General features: G+C 36.3%; 1 protein-coding gene across 1 annotated transcript; it reads right to left on the bottom strand.

Moving 5' to 3' along the window:
- Positions 1-225: 225 nt before the first annotated feature.
- Positions 226-10,124, bottom strand: LOC116181968 (oocyte zinc finger protein XlCOF6-like). Its single transcript, XM_031502422.1, has 8 exons — positions 9,918-10,124; positions 9,572-9,863; positions 9,416-9,526; positions 9,077-9,364; positions 8,372-8,528; positions 4,538-4,647; positions 4,165-4,486; positions 226-928 (listed from the first exon to the last, which is right to left on the bottom strand). Exons 1-8 carry the CDS (start codon positions 10,088-10,090, stop codon positions 348-350), a joined length of 2,034 nt encoding a protein of 677 aa, XP_031358282.1. The 5' UTR covers positions 10,091-10,124; the 3' UTR covers positions 226-347.
- Between the last annotated feature and the right edge of the window lie 3,514 nt (positions 10,125-13,638).

Below are 13,638 nucleotides of genomic sequence, written 5' to 3'. Positions count from 1 at the left end.
AACATAGCATAATTTTTCAGTTATATATTATTGCAAGTATTTGTTCACTAACGTTCATCTATCAATTGAGTGCAATTTTAATTACATTAGTTGTGATGGTAACAATCACTTTTACGTTAGTGAGGGAAAAGATTAGAATGAAACACTTAATTTGGGAACTTATCAATAACTGTATAATAGAGAAAACACGATAGCATTTGAAACATGTGTAAAAAATAAGGAGAATAAAATCGTAATATATAATTCCATATAAAAATTATACCCAATGCCAAATGTGTACGATCTATGTACTAAAACTTAAATATATATATATTGTTAACCAACCAGCGTACGCAAACTAACCAATGTTACTCGGATTTAGCCAATTTTAAAACATGCAAAATAACTTCGTCAACAGTTTGATTGTTTAAAAGAGACTTAACCGCTTCATCATCAATAACAACAGTAAATAACAGTTTGGCGTTCTCGCGCATCCTTCCGATGTAATCAAAATTTTCCTCCGATGCTGGTTTGTGACCACACCGTTTTATTACGGCATCGAGTAGTTTATCTACGGGTGTGTTTGGCCATCCAAAAGATTCCAACGTGTCTTCGTCAACGAGTAGGTTGAGTAGTTCTTTTATTGAGTCGGTCAACGTAAGTTCGTTCCATACCGTACTTTCAGTTATATTTTTGTCTGCAAACTTTGATGCATCCGACGCAGCAATCAACAATTGCTGTTGTAGTCGTTTTTTCTCCGCGCCCGCCATTATATCCTCCAAAACGTCTCGGTGTTTGGCACGCATGTGGCGCAATAAGCAATCTTGGCGAATGAACGCTCTTCCGCATTCATCACAACTGCATGGCTGTTCTTTTCTATGAGTTAGCATGTGCAGTTTCAAAGATGATTTTATGGAGAAACGTTTTTTACATAATTCGCATTCGAACGCTGAAAAATGACACGGGAGATTACACAATCCTCATTACAATAGACACAATCAAACAGTGCAAAATATAAAGTGAGATTCAGGGTGTGCTATTCATTTCTTGATTGAGTTGAGTACCAACCAAAGCAAGAAATCACAGCGGCCTACAGCAGATTTTGGGGATAAACAATGCCATAGATGTAAATATACTACAGATAACTCATCCCATGTTTTGAGTTTTGACTATGGCTATTTGTACCTGTGGAGTTTAATAATAATAATCTTTATTGTGCACAAGAAGTATATCACATTACACAATATAGGTGTAAGTTTTGGAATTTGGAATTTTTGTTTACATGGGAAATCGTATGTAACTTGAACTTCCAAAGGTCACTCAACAGCAACTCATTTTTGATCGCCTGTTACAAGGTAATGAAGTTACAGCTTATTTTATTTCAGTCATGTTACGAAAGATATTTGGGCACTTACTTATGGATGATAACTAAAAACTCAACATTTGACAAAGCCTGCTTTCCATCAGGCCTAAACATTTGCCATACTTCTGAACACAGCAATGTACATAAATATGTGTAACAACGTATGAAGAAATTTGTACAGATATAAGATTCTTGTAAACAACGACCATGCAGAAATTCCTATTCAATATCCCCACTGAACTAACTACTCCTCCCAAATCCAAAACGAGTAAAAAGAACGGACTATTTATGTGCACTGGGTGACCCAATAAGACTGTTCCTCGGCCATATCTCGGGAACCGTTCGTCGTATGTCTTAATTTGTAAAAAAATTGTTGGGTAATCTATATTTTGTTTCATGCTTATTGCCCAAGGAGTGCTCTTTTCAACAATACCAAATTTGTTAAAATCGGTCAAACCGTTAAGAAGTTAAACCAGGTTATTGCAAAAACAATTGAACCATCTTTGTTTTTGAAATAACTAAGTTTTTGTTTTTACGAAAATGATAGATAAACTCGTTCTCTAAAAATGTAAAAAAATTTTTTTAGTTTATTGTGCAAAATTTAAAGAAAATGCAATTTTAAAATTTACGACGGCAGTTACGCCCTCTGGTGGTCATTTTTAGAACTTGAAAATATTTTCCAGCGATTGTTCATGACCGATTTACCGAATAATTTTTTTACCCCTAAACCATATGACGAACGGTTCCCGAGATATGGCCGAGAAACAGTCTTATTGGGTCACCCGGTACAAAGGGAAATAAGTTAAAGCGAATTTATTTTAAGATTCAAATAGTAATTTTTTTGTAATAATAACCAACGGTGTATGAAGGCTGGCACAACTTTCATAAACCATTGATTCTATTATGAAAGTGTGGTAAACAGTAATAACAATAACTAATAAATAAGCAAGTTGGTATTGCAAAGAAATATCTCTTTAAATAAGAAAGCTGGCATTGCGCAGTTTGCGCACATCTGTTTTTTACACTATGCAATGTTCGCCTATACTAGAAACCTTTGTTTCAAATTTAAAAAAAATATTGCTATGCAAACAATGTCAATGGGCAAGGTTAGTAGAGAGAGTAGGTTGCCTCGTAACTTTAGAGAGACGCGTCATCGAGAATCTGGAAGTCCCATTTGATTGGTGTTTAAATTTTCGTGGACTTTGACAGTTATATTTGAAATGGATCGCAGACTCAGTTTTTTGCTTTTCCAAAAGGTAATCCCTGTATTACAAAAAGAATGGGTTATAAAGAAAGGGGAACCTGAACCCCGTATGCAATAGACTGGGCAGTCTGCATTCCCGGCGGAAGACTATGAAGATGAAATGTAAGCTGTTTTGAATAAAGTGCGTTTAATATTTCGCTAGCATGTTTCTTGCTATGCAATGCACATCCATGTAAAGTACCATTTCGATCCATATTGCATTTTTTGAACTTGCTCTGTTGTAATTAATTTTTATGATGTGGACAAAATGGGATTCTGGGTGACGTCATTCGCGTATTTTAATACTGAACGTTTATTGGCTGAAAGTTACGAGGCAACCTACCTTCTCTATTAACCTTTGTCAATGGGGACGTTTGGTTTGGTCCAGACGTTCTATTTGCTTATCCAAGTGGTTTGTTTTGTTTGGTTGCGTCGTAAAAGATTATTTTCTAGAATTGTGAAATGTAGGGCAATTTATTGCTTATTTTTTGCTTTATTAAATTATGTATGTGACAGTACTAATTTAATTCATGGGCACTTTGATTATAAAAAGTTGACGTAATTTAATCAGTAAAAAATGCGTTTTTTCGTAGAATCTGAGATAAGACATTTTCGCGTAATATTTTGATGCCTGCGTGACTACAGGAGCGTCAGGAAACGGACCTCTGACTGGTTGTCGGGTTGCTACATCCCGTTAATTGTATAAAGTTCTTTTCGAATTTTGGAAGTGGGGACACGTTATACCGAAGTTAGCGTAAGAAGGGGATCTTTCGCCAAATTCGAGGCCGAGTTGCTGTTCGTTGGAAGCCTAGAAGATACGCATGTTGTTCGTAAAGTAAAATTCATTACGTAATAATCAGGAAAGCAGCTGAGATCAAGTGAAAGTTTAGAGAAGATGTAGTAAAAGTTTGGATGTAGCAGTTTTTTCATTGAAATTGTTGTCTACTGTTTCCAGACAGCCTTCGTTTCATCTGTCGTGGTTGGCCAGCTAGTTGAATTCAATCGAATAAAATCACGTTCCTGTGACCTGATCAGAAGATAAGTTAAAGAAGAACAGGTTATATTGCGATAGGTTTGTTTGTGTAAAATCATGTAAATCGTGTGCTTATTCGAACCCTTTAACGATCCAGATAAATGTCTCATGCGTAATTATGATAAATTTTGTTGATCGGTACCCAAAATTTGTTTCAGGTGTCTTCAAAATTTGTGTGGGCGATCCTTTTGGAAATTAAGCAATTTGATCGGGGCCATTATTTGCTGTAGAATTTGGAATTTAAAGTCGACATTGAAATCATTTTTGTTGTGCCTGGATTCAAATGTGTCCCCAGAGATTACGTAAGTAAATCACTTTTGTTATTTCATACTTCTCCTACCTTTTCCTCCCGAATAGATTTAAAACCGACGCGCCTTTTTTGCTCACGTTTAATTATCATAAAGCGGTAAAGCCCCATTATACCGACTATTGTGGTACTTCTATTGAGTTTCTTATACCCTATAACTGTGCTATGATCTGTAGTCTATTTACATCTGTGACAATGATGTGTACCTAGTATACAAAATTAGGTTAATTTCTACCTACGTTTTACGCCCGAATGCAACAGCTTGTGACGTGCCAAATCTTCCTTTCGAAAGAAAGTTTTATCACATTCGTCACATTCCATTGGTTTGGCCCCTTCATGTACAAATTTGACGTGAGTCGTAAGACGCGTTCTGCGATTAAATGCTTTATTGCAGTACTGACAAGTGAAGGCATTTTCTCCAGTATGATGAAAAACGTGCGCACGTAACTGCGTTGCTTGGATGAACGCCTTTCCACAAAAGTGGCAGGTATGCGGTTTATCGCCCGTATGAGTACGAACATGTCTGTTTAAAGTTTCTTTAGCAGCAAATTTATTCGGACACTAAAATAAGAAGGACGACTAGTAACTTTGTCTCTGATAAAAAAAATATACCTTTGGACATTGATAAGGTTTTTCTCCTGTATGCATTCTTCGGTGTTTTTTCAGTGCACCACCTGATGGGAAGCATTTCGGACACAAATCGCATCCGTAGGGTTTCTCACCTAAAAATTAAATTCACTTCATTAAAACAAGCAAGTTCAATTTAAAATTATACTTCTATACAATAGCCATGGAAAATTACAAAATTTTGAGAAGATTCTCAGAAAATTCTAAAATCACAATAGGAGTTTTATACCTTTTATGCTTATATAATTAAAGAATGTTGCGAAAGACCCTTGTATTTAATTATTAAAAATTGCTATGTGATCAATCTACCCAAATCCATACGCCGCGCAGCATACGAGGTCAGGCTTTTAAATAATGAGACTGCTTATGAAAAAGTTACATTGTAAAAATTATTCTATAATCGAATGCTCCCCTTCAATATAATCCCCTCCCCCGCTACGGTTTTGTCACTGCTCAAAGCAATGCTGGAAGTCTTCTTTTGTAAGAGCGTTTAGGAGCTCTGCCGATTTTCGTTTCACCTCTTCCATCGACTCGAACTGGGCGTGGAACTGGGTTCCTTTTAAGACAGACTTGATATTGGAAACAGGAAAAAATCACAGGGTGCTAAATCGAGCGAGTACGGTGCGTGTTCGAACACCGGAGTGCCTCTAATGGCTAAATAACGCTTCACAGACAGCGCATTATGGGCAGGTGCGTTGTCCTGGTGCAACATCCACGACTTGTTTTCCATAACTCTGACCGATTCCTACGAACTCGCTCTCGAAGTGTCACGAGTTTTCGTACTGAAATAGTTGCCTCTTTCAGTTAGCCAACGCTGCGTTTGTTTCCCCCACTCCCCTCTTAACGCCTTCTGCGAGCGCAGTCTCGTTATTCAATAGCCAGACCTTGTATGTCATTTGGATCGTTGTAACTGATAAATGCAACAACCATGAAACACAGCAATTAGATCCTTTTGCCAAATACCCAGGGCCGGACTAGTTTGTAAATTCCTACCGGGAAATACTTTTAAAAGGGCCCCCTATAAGGATTTTTTTTTCGGGAAATCGTGTAGGAGGCTACTGTTACCATGCAGTTAGCTGGCAAACGAAACGATACAGATGCACATAACTGATAAAATAAAAAAATTAATTATAAAGATTCTGTTTTCACGAGTTTTTAGTCTAAGTAGCCATGGGCTATGTTTTTCTTTTATCATAGTCCATGGCTACTTAGACTAAAAACTCGTGAAAACAGAGTCTTTACTTATAATTAATTTTTTCGCGTAAAATATGAGGTAGAATAATCGTTTCACATGATTTAGATGCAGAATTTATGTCTCTAAAACTTTTATTTGAAGTATTTTTGCGTAAAATAATTAGGAAACGTTTGCGCAAAAAAAAAGTAATTTCCCATGTTAAACGCCTATGTTCCACTTTTCGATTTACACCCTGTACATGTTTTATTACACAAGTTTCTATTAAAACTAATTGTACGGTTGGTACCTTTCTGATTTCAAAATTATTTAGAAAAATCAAATGGGGGCTAAGTGAACCCCCAGTCCTCCAAGAATTGAACTTTTGTATGTTGAGACGACGGTAATGCGCGATTAGATTGTGTTTAATTGCACTTTTGTGTCTTTTTGGTTTGTGAGATATTTGTTGGGGCTCAGTGAACGCTTAACCAAGAGTAGTGGAGCCCAATAGGGTATTTTGGAATTTACTGGAGCGCGTCAAATTAAAGTAAAGTGAGTTGACTACGTGTTGAAGTGTACATTTTAATAATCTGACCATTTAAGCGTGACGTGGGGGGGAGTGTGAAGGCCACAAACAAACAAAAACGTTACCTCTACGTCCTCGAGTGCGTTGGAATTTTTTTCTTTCAAAGGAAATTATTCAAGAATAACAAAGGTAATATAATCTGCCGATTTCCAAACGCCAAAGTGAAACAAAACATCAATAAAGTTCAGTGTGTTCAGCAGTTGAAGCATGTCAGTTGACTGATATCATAGGCGGTCGTGTAATAAATTAGGGTGCGTTTATGTTGGAGCCGCGATAAGTAATAAGAGCGTCGATACTAGCGCAGCGAATAAAAGTGTGTATGCGCACATCTGACTTTTACAATATACGATATGCTTGTCTTTACTACAAGAATCTTTGGTTAAAATGTCAAAAAAATATCTACATATATACATCAGAAAGATGGCATGGCGCAGTCTGCGCATATTATTCGTCAAGTTTTGAGTATACACAGAGGTGCTAAGCGTTCACTTAGCCGTTATTTAATTTTTCTAAATATCTCCGAAACAGATGGACAGAGATTGTGAGAGTGGAAGCACAATAGAAGTGCCTACTATGCAGTGCCGTTCCAGTGTGAAGGAGTTCAATTTTTATTTTTTGGGCAGGGTTTACATATATTAGTGTATTACCCTGCAAGGATTACTTATAGGTAAAGGTCCTACCTAACACTATTTTATCATGCCATAAAATTATTCGAAAGTTTACGTGTAACACAAAAGAAACATTGATCAATTCTTGTTTTGAAAAGTAGAGGAATGATTTAAATCTCACCGTAAATCCTTTTTCTTTAATACCTTTTCAAAATAATATCCGGATTAGTGAGTAATCCGTGTAACCAATGCCCAGATAATCGAGTTTCTATTGTAATAATAGCCATTTACTTATTAATAACAATATTAAGCATTGAATTAGGGCCCTCGGGAAATCTCCAGGTATCCCTCCTGTCCAGTCCGGCCCTGCAAATACCTACTAGTAATGTGCATTCCACATTAATGTAAATTACTCATTCACTGTCCACTGGTCAACTGCATTGTTTAGATCTGGGGGGGTTTGATAAACATTGAACTTAATTTAGATAGTATTGGGGGAAGTTACGATTTTATTCTAGATTTAAGGTGGTTGTAATTGCTTTTGAATTTTGTCACGTTTGTTATTTGGAGTCTTGTGTAACTTAGGCAAGCCAAGTCTGTTATTTAAAAATTGTTTATGAAAATAAATGCAATGAAATTTCGTTTGTAAATTGGTTTTGTGGCCTTTTGAATTAATTTTTTAGTTTAATGGTAAAGTTCTATGTAACGTTTCAGTATTTTGTATTTTTGTGTGGATCATAATACGCGGCCAGGTAGTTCATATGGCAACATACAGAGTATCTATTTTTCAAGTGCCACTGTGAGGATCTCACTTATATTAAGAAATAGAAAGTCGGTTTAATAAGTTGCGAATTTCCGTACTGAACAATCAATCTGAAAAGAAATTTAAAATATCTTGATAGTTTTGAAAATATCGCAAAAAAAACGAAATTTTCTGATTTTTGTTTTTAATTTTTTCATGGTAAACTAATCGTACTAATAATCTCTAACCGGGCACTTTTTATAAAGGATTTGAAGTTGGCATCCTGTTTATAATAATTTGCAAGATGACGGAGACACACATGGAACTTTATTTTTTCTTATGGATGCCATTACTTACGGGGATACTTACATGGAAGAACAGGGTTGCAATAACAGTGAATGTAGTCCCATTTCCGTATTCCGTTTATTTACATTTTTATATTTATTTGGTTTTGCTATTACGTGGAAATAAACGTCATTATTATTATTTTGGATTTTGACATTTCGAGATTACGTCTTTTTTTTCTTTACATGGTGGTACAGATTTCAAAATTTAACATTATTAGCTATGAAGGAATTGAAGTCCCTGTTGTCTTTAGTTTTAGTATCGATTGGTAATTGGTCACAGCTTTGATCACAAGTTTAGATTATTTAAAATATTTCATTACTTTATCAATATCTAAATCTCGATTGAAATGCACATAATCACAAACCTGTATGAGTTCTTGTATGGACAATCAGCATAGCAGAACCTCTAAATTCTTTACCACAAAATTCGCAGGCAAGCAATTTCTTCTTTTTGGGTTCACCGGCATGCGCTCTTAAATGATCCCTCAAATTATCTTTCCGCGAGAAACTTTTTTGACACACCTAAAATAGAGCTCCATTAACGTAAATTCAAACAGGGTTGGCTACTGAATCTAAATCTGTAATTAAAAAAACCTCGAAAAAAACCAAACAACAATGAATTTTTTCAGATAAAAACAAAAATGTGACTTTCTTATATGGGACACCCTATATATTTTTACACCATATGAGAGGTTAATTAAATTCTCTACAAAAGTTCTCATAGTCAAAATAACCAACATTTTTTCACTATATTCATTTCGATCTAGACATCCATGAAAATGATAAAATAACATTGTTTCTTGTAGAATTTGGCTTCTAACTTTGAAGTATTTTGGCTATGATGCATTAAGAACTTTTGTAGAGAATTTAATAAACCAAGGGCAACAATATACACGGTGTTCCATATAAAAATCACATTTTTACAATTATCTAAAAAGTGCGATGTTTTGTTTTTTTAATTACAGATTTGGATTCAGTAGAAAAAAATAATCATTTCCATAATTTAACGGTCTCCACAACTCAGAAAGTTAGCAATAGTGTCGAATTAATTGAAAACAGACTGTATATACCTGACATTCAAAGTTATTTCGTGGTGTTCCACCGCACCCCGTTTGTCCAATGTGACGATCCAAGTGATACTTGCGTGTAAATTCACGATTACATTGTTGGCAGGAAAATAATTTATTCAGCGGATGAATTTGTATGTGTTCTATTAACAACGCTCGTTCGGAGAATACTTTATCACATTCTGGACAAGGCCATAGATCTCCAGAGGTGTGTTCAAAGCAACGATGACGATCCAAGCTGTGGTGCGAAGTAAACAGTTTATCGCACATATCACATGTGATATCGCCAGTCTAAAAAAAAAGAATAAGATACTTTGTATGGGATTAATTTACAAACAGTACAGTATGCGCAGAGTCTATAGGTTCACCGCAACATAAACATAGTTGAAATGCCAGCGGATCATCTTGTTCCTCTTCAACGGCATGACAAACTATTATGTGTCGTTTTAAACTCTAAAATAATTAATGAAATCAACTTGCTGAGAACCGATAACTTACCGCGGCGGTTTTAAACGTTCGATCGCAAAGTGTGCAAATGTTAACCGTATCAACTTTTTTATCTGTATATGTATCAACAACTTGGGTCGAAAGATCCACTTCACACGTTTCGTTCTCCATGAGAGTTTCATCTTCTTCTTCAACGTCTGTCATCTCTTCACCTTTCGGCAAATCCCTAGAAGCAATGGAAGAGTGCTCTTGTAAAGAGTTATCATCCAAATACTCTTCTTCCAAAAACTCATCATCTTCATCGATCATCTGACTTTCATCTAAATCATCATCTTGTACTACCCTGTAGAGTTGATGTAATTATAGTTATGAGATACGCGTTGTTGATAAACTTAACTGTTCTGTATGTTCCACACATTCGATAGTATTTATTTCTAAATTTCCATCCGAATTACCCACCAACTGGAAACTGTGAGACAAGATGTTAACGTGGTCGTTTATAGTCATGTTCTTCAAAATAGTAGTCTTCACATCGTCCACGTCAGAATCCTCTTCCTCGCTTGGATTCATGTTTTCTCTAATGCAGAAGGTTGTAAATGTTAACCTGAAATATTTGTTCATTACATTTTAATTGAATTACAAATGGAGCCACTAGTTAATTAATCTTTTTCCCAAGAAAGCCTTACCATATCAATCTTATGATTTAATTGCTCCGAGGTTCATACCTTACATTTTTGTAAATGGACCTATCTACTTTGACTTAAATGCACGTGAAATATTTTCCTTTCCCTCATGAGTGATGAGGCCCAATTCAATACTGGCAGATCCTTAAATTAAGGACATTGGGGCATTACATATGAAGAATTCAAATTTGAGACATGGTATGGCAGATCCCCACATAGGGCAAGCTTCATGGTAAAAAGAAGTAGTTCCCTTGGTTGTTCCAAATGATTTTTCTTTTGAGGTCTTTCAAGTGACAAACTGAGAATTTGTTTTTTTTAATATGTTTTTATGTAACCAGTGACAAATTTTCAATGAAATTACATTGAGTGTTTGAAAAAGAACTTTACAACAGTCCCGAATTGTAATGGCATTCAACACTTTCATAATGACCACTTTCGAGGTCAATGATGCCCCAATTACATGACCCCCACGGGAGCAAGAATTTACGTTGCTACTGAGCAGGTTACACCTGCACTGCTACATTGAGTTTGGAAAGAAATTGTGTACGATTCCAAGTGGTGGAGCATCCTTCAATGTCCTTTTTGAATTGTGAATTGTAGTCATATATTAAAATTTAACATACCACTTTTTAGCGCTTTTTTGCAAATTTATTTATAAAAAGGTAACTTTTAATCTCACTTTGGCCGTCTGGCTGGCAGTAAATACAGGCCCATAGAAAGACGATGAGTGTTAGTACATGTAGCTACGGGGGCCGTGTTATTAACAACTTTAGAGACCGGGCTACATGATGTGGAGTCGGCGACATCTGGGCGCCATCCCCGAGCGTGTTGTAAACTGTGTAACATGGAGATTTTTCAGTTTTTTCCTATCTTCGTCTACAGTTTTGATCCAATTGTTTCAAATTGGTGTCTTCGGAAAGATCTTTTAAACCCGCACAATTCCTGCGTGACGGAATTTTGTTTTTTTCCTAGGTGCGAAATAATTGCAAGGCGCGTGTCTTCGAGGGGTAGTCGACTTTGGGCGCCCAAAAGTTTCTTGGAATCGCAGTCTCTCTTTCTTGTGTCGCCAAAGAAGCTCAAGCTATAAGAAGTGGCCCAAAAATTAAGTACCTACCTACTATTATACCTTGGGTTGATAAGGTGTGCCAGACGGCCTTCAAATTTTGCTGTCTTAAGAGGGGCCAGCAAAGGGTCAACTATGGGGTATCGTTGTACTCCAAATTCGACGTACATTCCGAAAATGTAGAAAAAATAGGGGGTCCCTATTTAAAATAACAAAGTTGATGGCTACTTCCGGTATTTATTTCCGGAAGTGGCGCCATCTTGAAAATACTTTAGTTCAATTCATCATGTGCCAAAACCCTTAAAGAACTTATCAGTTTGTTTTCATTTTCAAAGGTTTTCCATATCTTTCTAACTGACGCTCGTCAAAAATGACCCTGTATAACCGGGTAACTCGGAGAATAGCTGGGCACACCAGTTTTGTGGGCCCGGTAAAACAACTATTTTTAATTTTTAAACCTTTTTACTATCCTAGAAACCTTTACTCAATTTAATTTTAGCACACTCCTTCATTTAAAAATAAAACTGAAAAGTATTAAAAAAATACAGTGAACATTAATATACAGGGTGACAGTGTCCACATAGTTTAAAGAGGAATATAAAAATTTTATAAATTCAAAAAGTGCACACTCAAAAACCTAGGCTCCAATTTTTGAATTTTTCATCTTCGACATGACATATTTTGCAGCCTCTGTTACACCTTGTAAATATTAAGAAGCGTACCTTGCAATTTTCTTGTAACAAAGGTAACTTTCTATTCTATTCTATTCTCAGGGGAGCCCGACCGGGCAGCACTTAGGCACATCAGAGGCCCATTGTGCCTACCCCCTTTCTTCGCAACTGAGTTCAGAGCCCGTTCCTCTCAATGAAGGATAGGATCCTGTTTAGCCTAAGTAACTACTACTAACTAAGGTAACTTTACTTTTCGCTATGGATTGTGTACCTAAATGGTGCAATTAAGAAAATACGATTTCGAGTCTGCTATATGTGACCATATTTACCTACCTAATATACCAACATTCGTTTCTTTGTTATTCGAAGAAATAAAGAGACGGTTAGACAAATCTTTTAGTGTAAACAAAGAACTAAGGGCGCTACCTATAACCTATATAATATAGAATTGCCTGATCCCTATACTCGTAATGTTGCTCACGTTAAGTCATATCCCCACCCTAATATGGCGTCACCAACGAACAAGTAGTAAACGTTTTTGCATTAGTGTCATAACTGTGTGTATAATAGTTTGTTATATTTTAACTAAAATACCTGGACACTGAGGTACAGTATTGGACTGTAATAACAATTTGGGGTAGTATTCACATTTTACTTTAAATCATACAGGATCATAGAACGTTTTGCAAACGTCAATTGTCAGTGGGATCTAACATGTTGGACGAGTCAGCTGTGCTATATACAGAAGCTATAGGTCCGCAAGTGACGTCACTACACGCGGCGAAAAAATTCCGTTATCAGGCAATCCTATATTATATAGGATCCTTGACAAAGAACCACAATTGTCATTTGTTTTGAAGTTATTAGCACCGGCTAAACGTGGGATGCGAAAAAATCCGACTTCGACGAAACTTGATGTCTGAATATCTTTGAACATGAAGATAACAAAATTGAAATTAGTTTTTGAAAAAGTTTCAAAATCCACTCGTAGATGTTGCCGCGTAACACAACTGTAAATGATGAGTAACGTGGAAATGTAGACCATAGCACCTATCAATTAGCGAAAACCGAAGTCTCTAGGTGGTCCCAGGAGCCGAGATCTCGATGGAACAGACAGACGACCGAAAATCGACCACATATAAGCGTTACCTCAAATTCGTTGTTATACTAAACATGCAAATTACTGAACTTTTGGGGGCATTGCTCTCAAACAAAACATTTTGGACCAATCAAGAAATGCTTATTTTGTCCCATCTATCACCCAATTTTTTTTACATAGTTAATTGTTTAGTAAGGTGGGTTCATAGCTCTCCGTTCATCCGTTGCGTTGATCCGTCAAACGGATAGTACATTTTGTTAAGGTTCATAGCAATCCGTCCACATTGTACATTTGCAACGTATAACAATAACCTAAATTTTATTTTGTATTGTACCCTCCGTGATTTTCAGTATGAAAAAATGGTACGAAAATAAGAACACGTTGCTATCTGAATATCACCGTGAAGAACGAATAGGCGAACACTGTTAACGTACCAAACATAACCTCACTCTTGTTAAAAACGGACCAACGGAAACGTAAATGTTCAACTTCAACCAACTTTTCCGTCGTAAACGGACGACGTACGATTTAAAAATTTGCTGCCTTCTGATTGGCTAACGGACAAACGGAAACGTATGAACGGAGAGCTATGAACTTACCTT

Source organism: Photinus pyralis, unplaced genomic scaffold, assembly GCF_008802855.1.
Source record: "Photinus pyralis isolate 1611_PpyrPB1 unplaced genomic scaffold, Ppyr1.3 Ppyr1.4_LG1, whole genome shotgun sequence".
Classification (NCBI taxonomy): domain Eukaryota; kingdom Metazoa; phylum Arthropoda; class Insecta; order Coleoptera; family Lampyridae; genus Photinus; species Photinus pyralis.
Note: the sequence above shows the minus strand (reverse complement) of the source record. Positions and strands in the feature narration are given on the sequence as shown.

Excerpts from the sequence above, each read along its gene's own strand:
- LOC116181968 (XM_031502422.1), bottom strand. The coding sequence starts at position 10,090 with ATGAATCCAAGCGAGGAAGAGGATTCTGACGTGGACGATGTGAAGACT. Across the intron at positions 9,864-9,917 it reads TGTGTGGAACATACAGAACA|GGTAGTACAAGATGATGATT; the intron begins GTTAAGTTTATC and ends TCAACTCTACAG. Across the intron at positions 929-4,164 it reads GTTGCATTCGGGCGTAAAAC|CGTTCGAATGCGAATTATGT; the intron begins GTAGGTAGAAAT and ends GTCATTTTTCAG.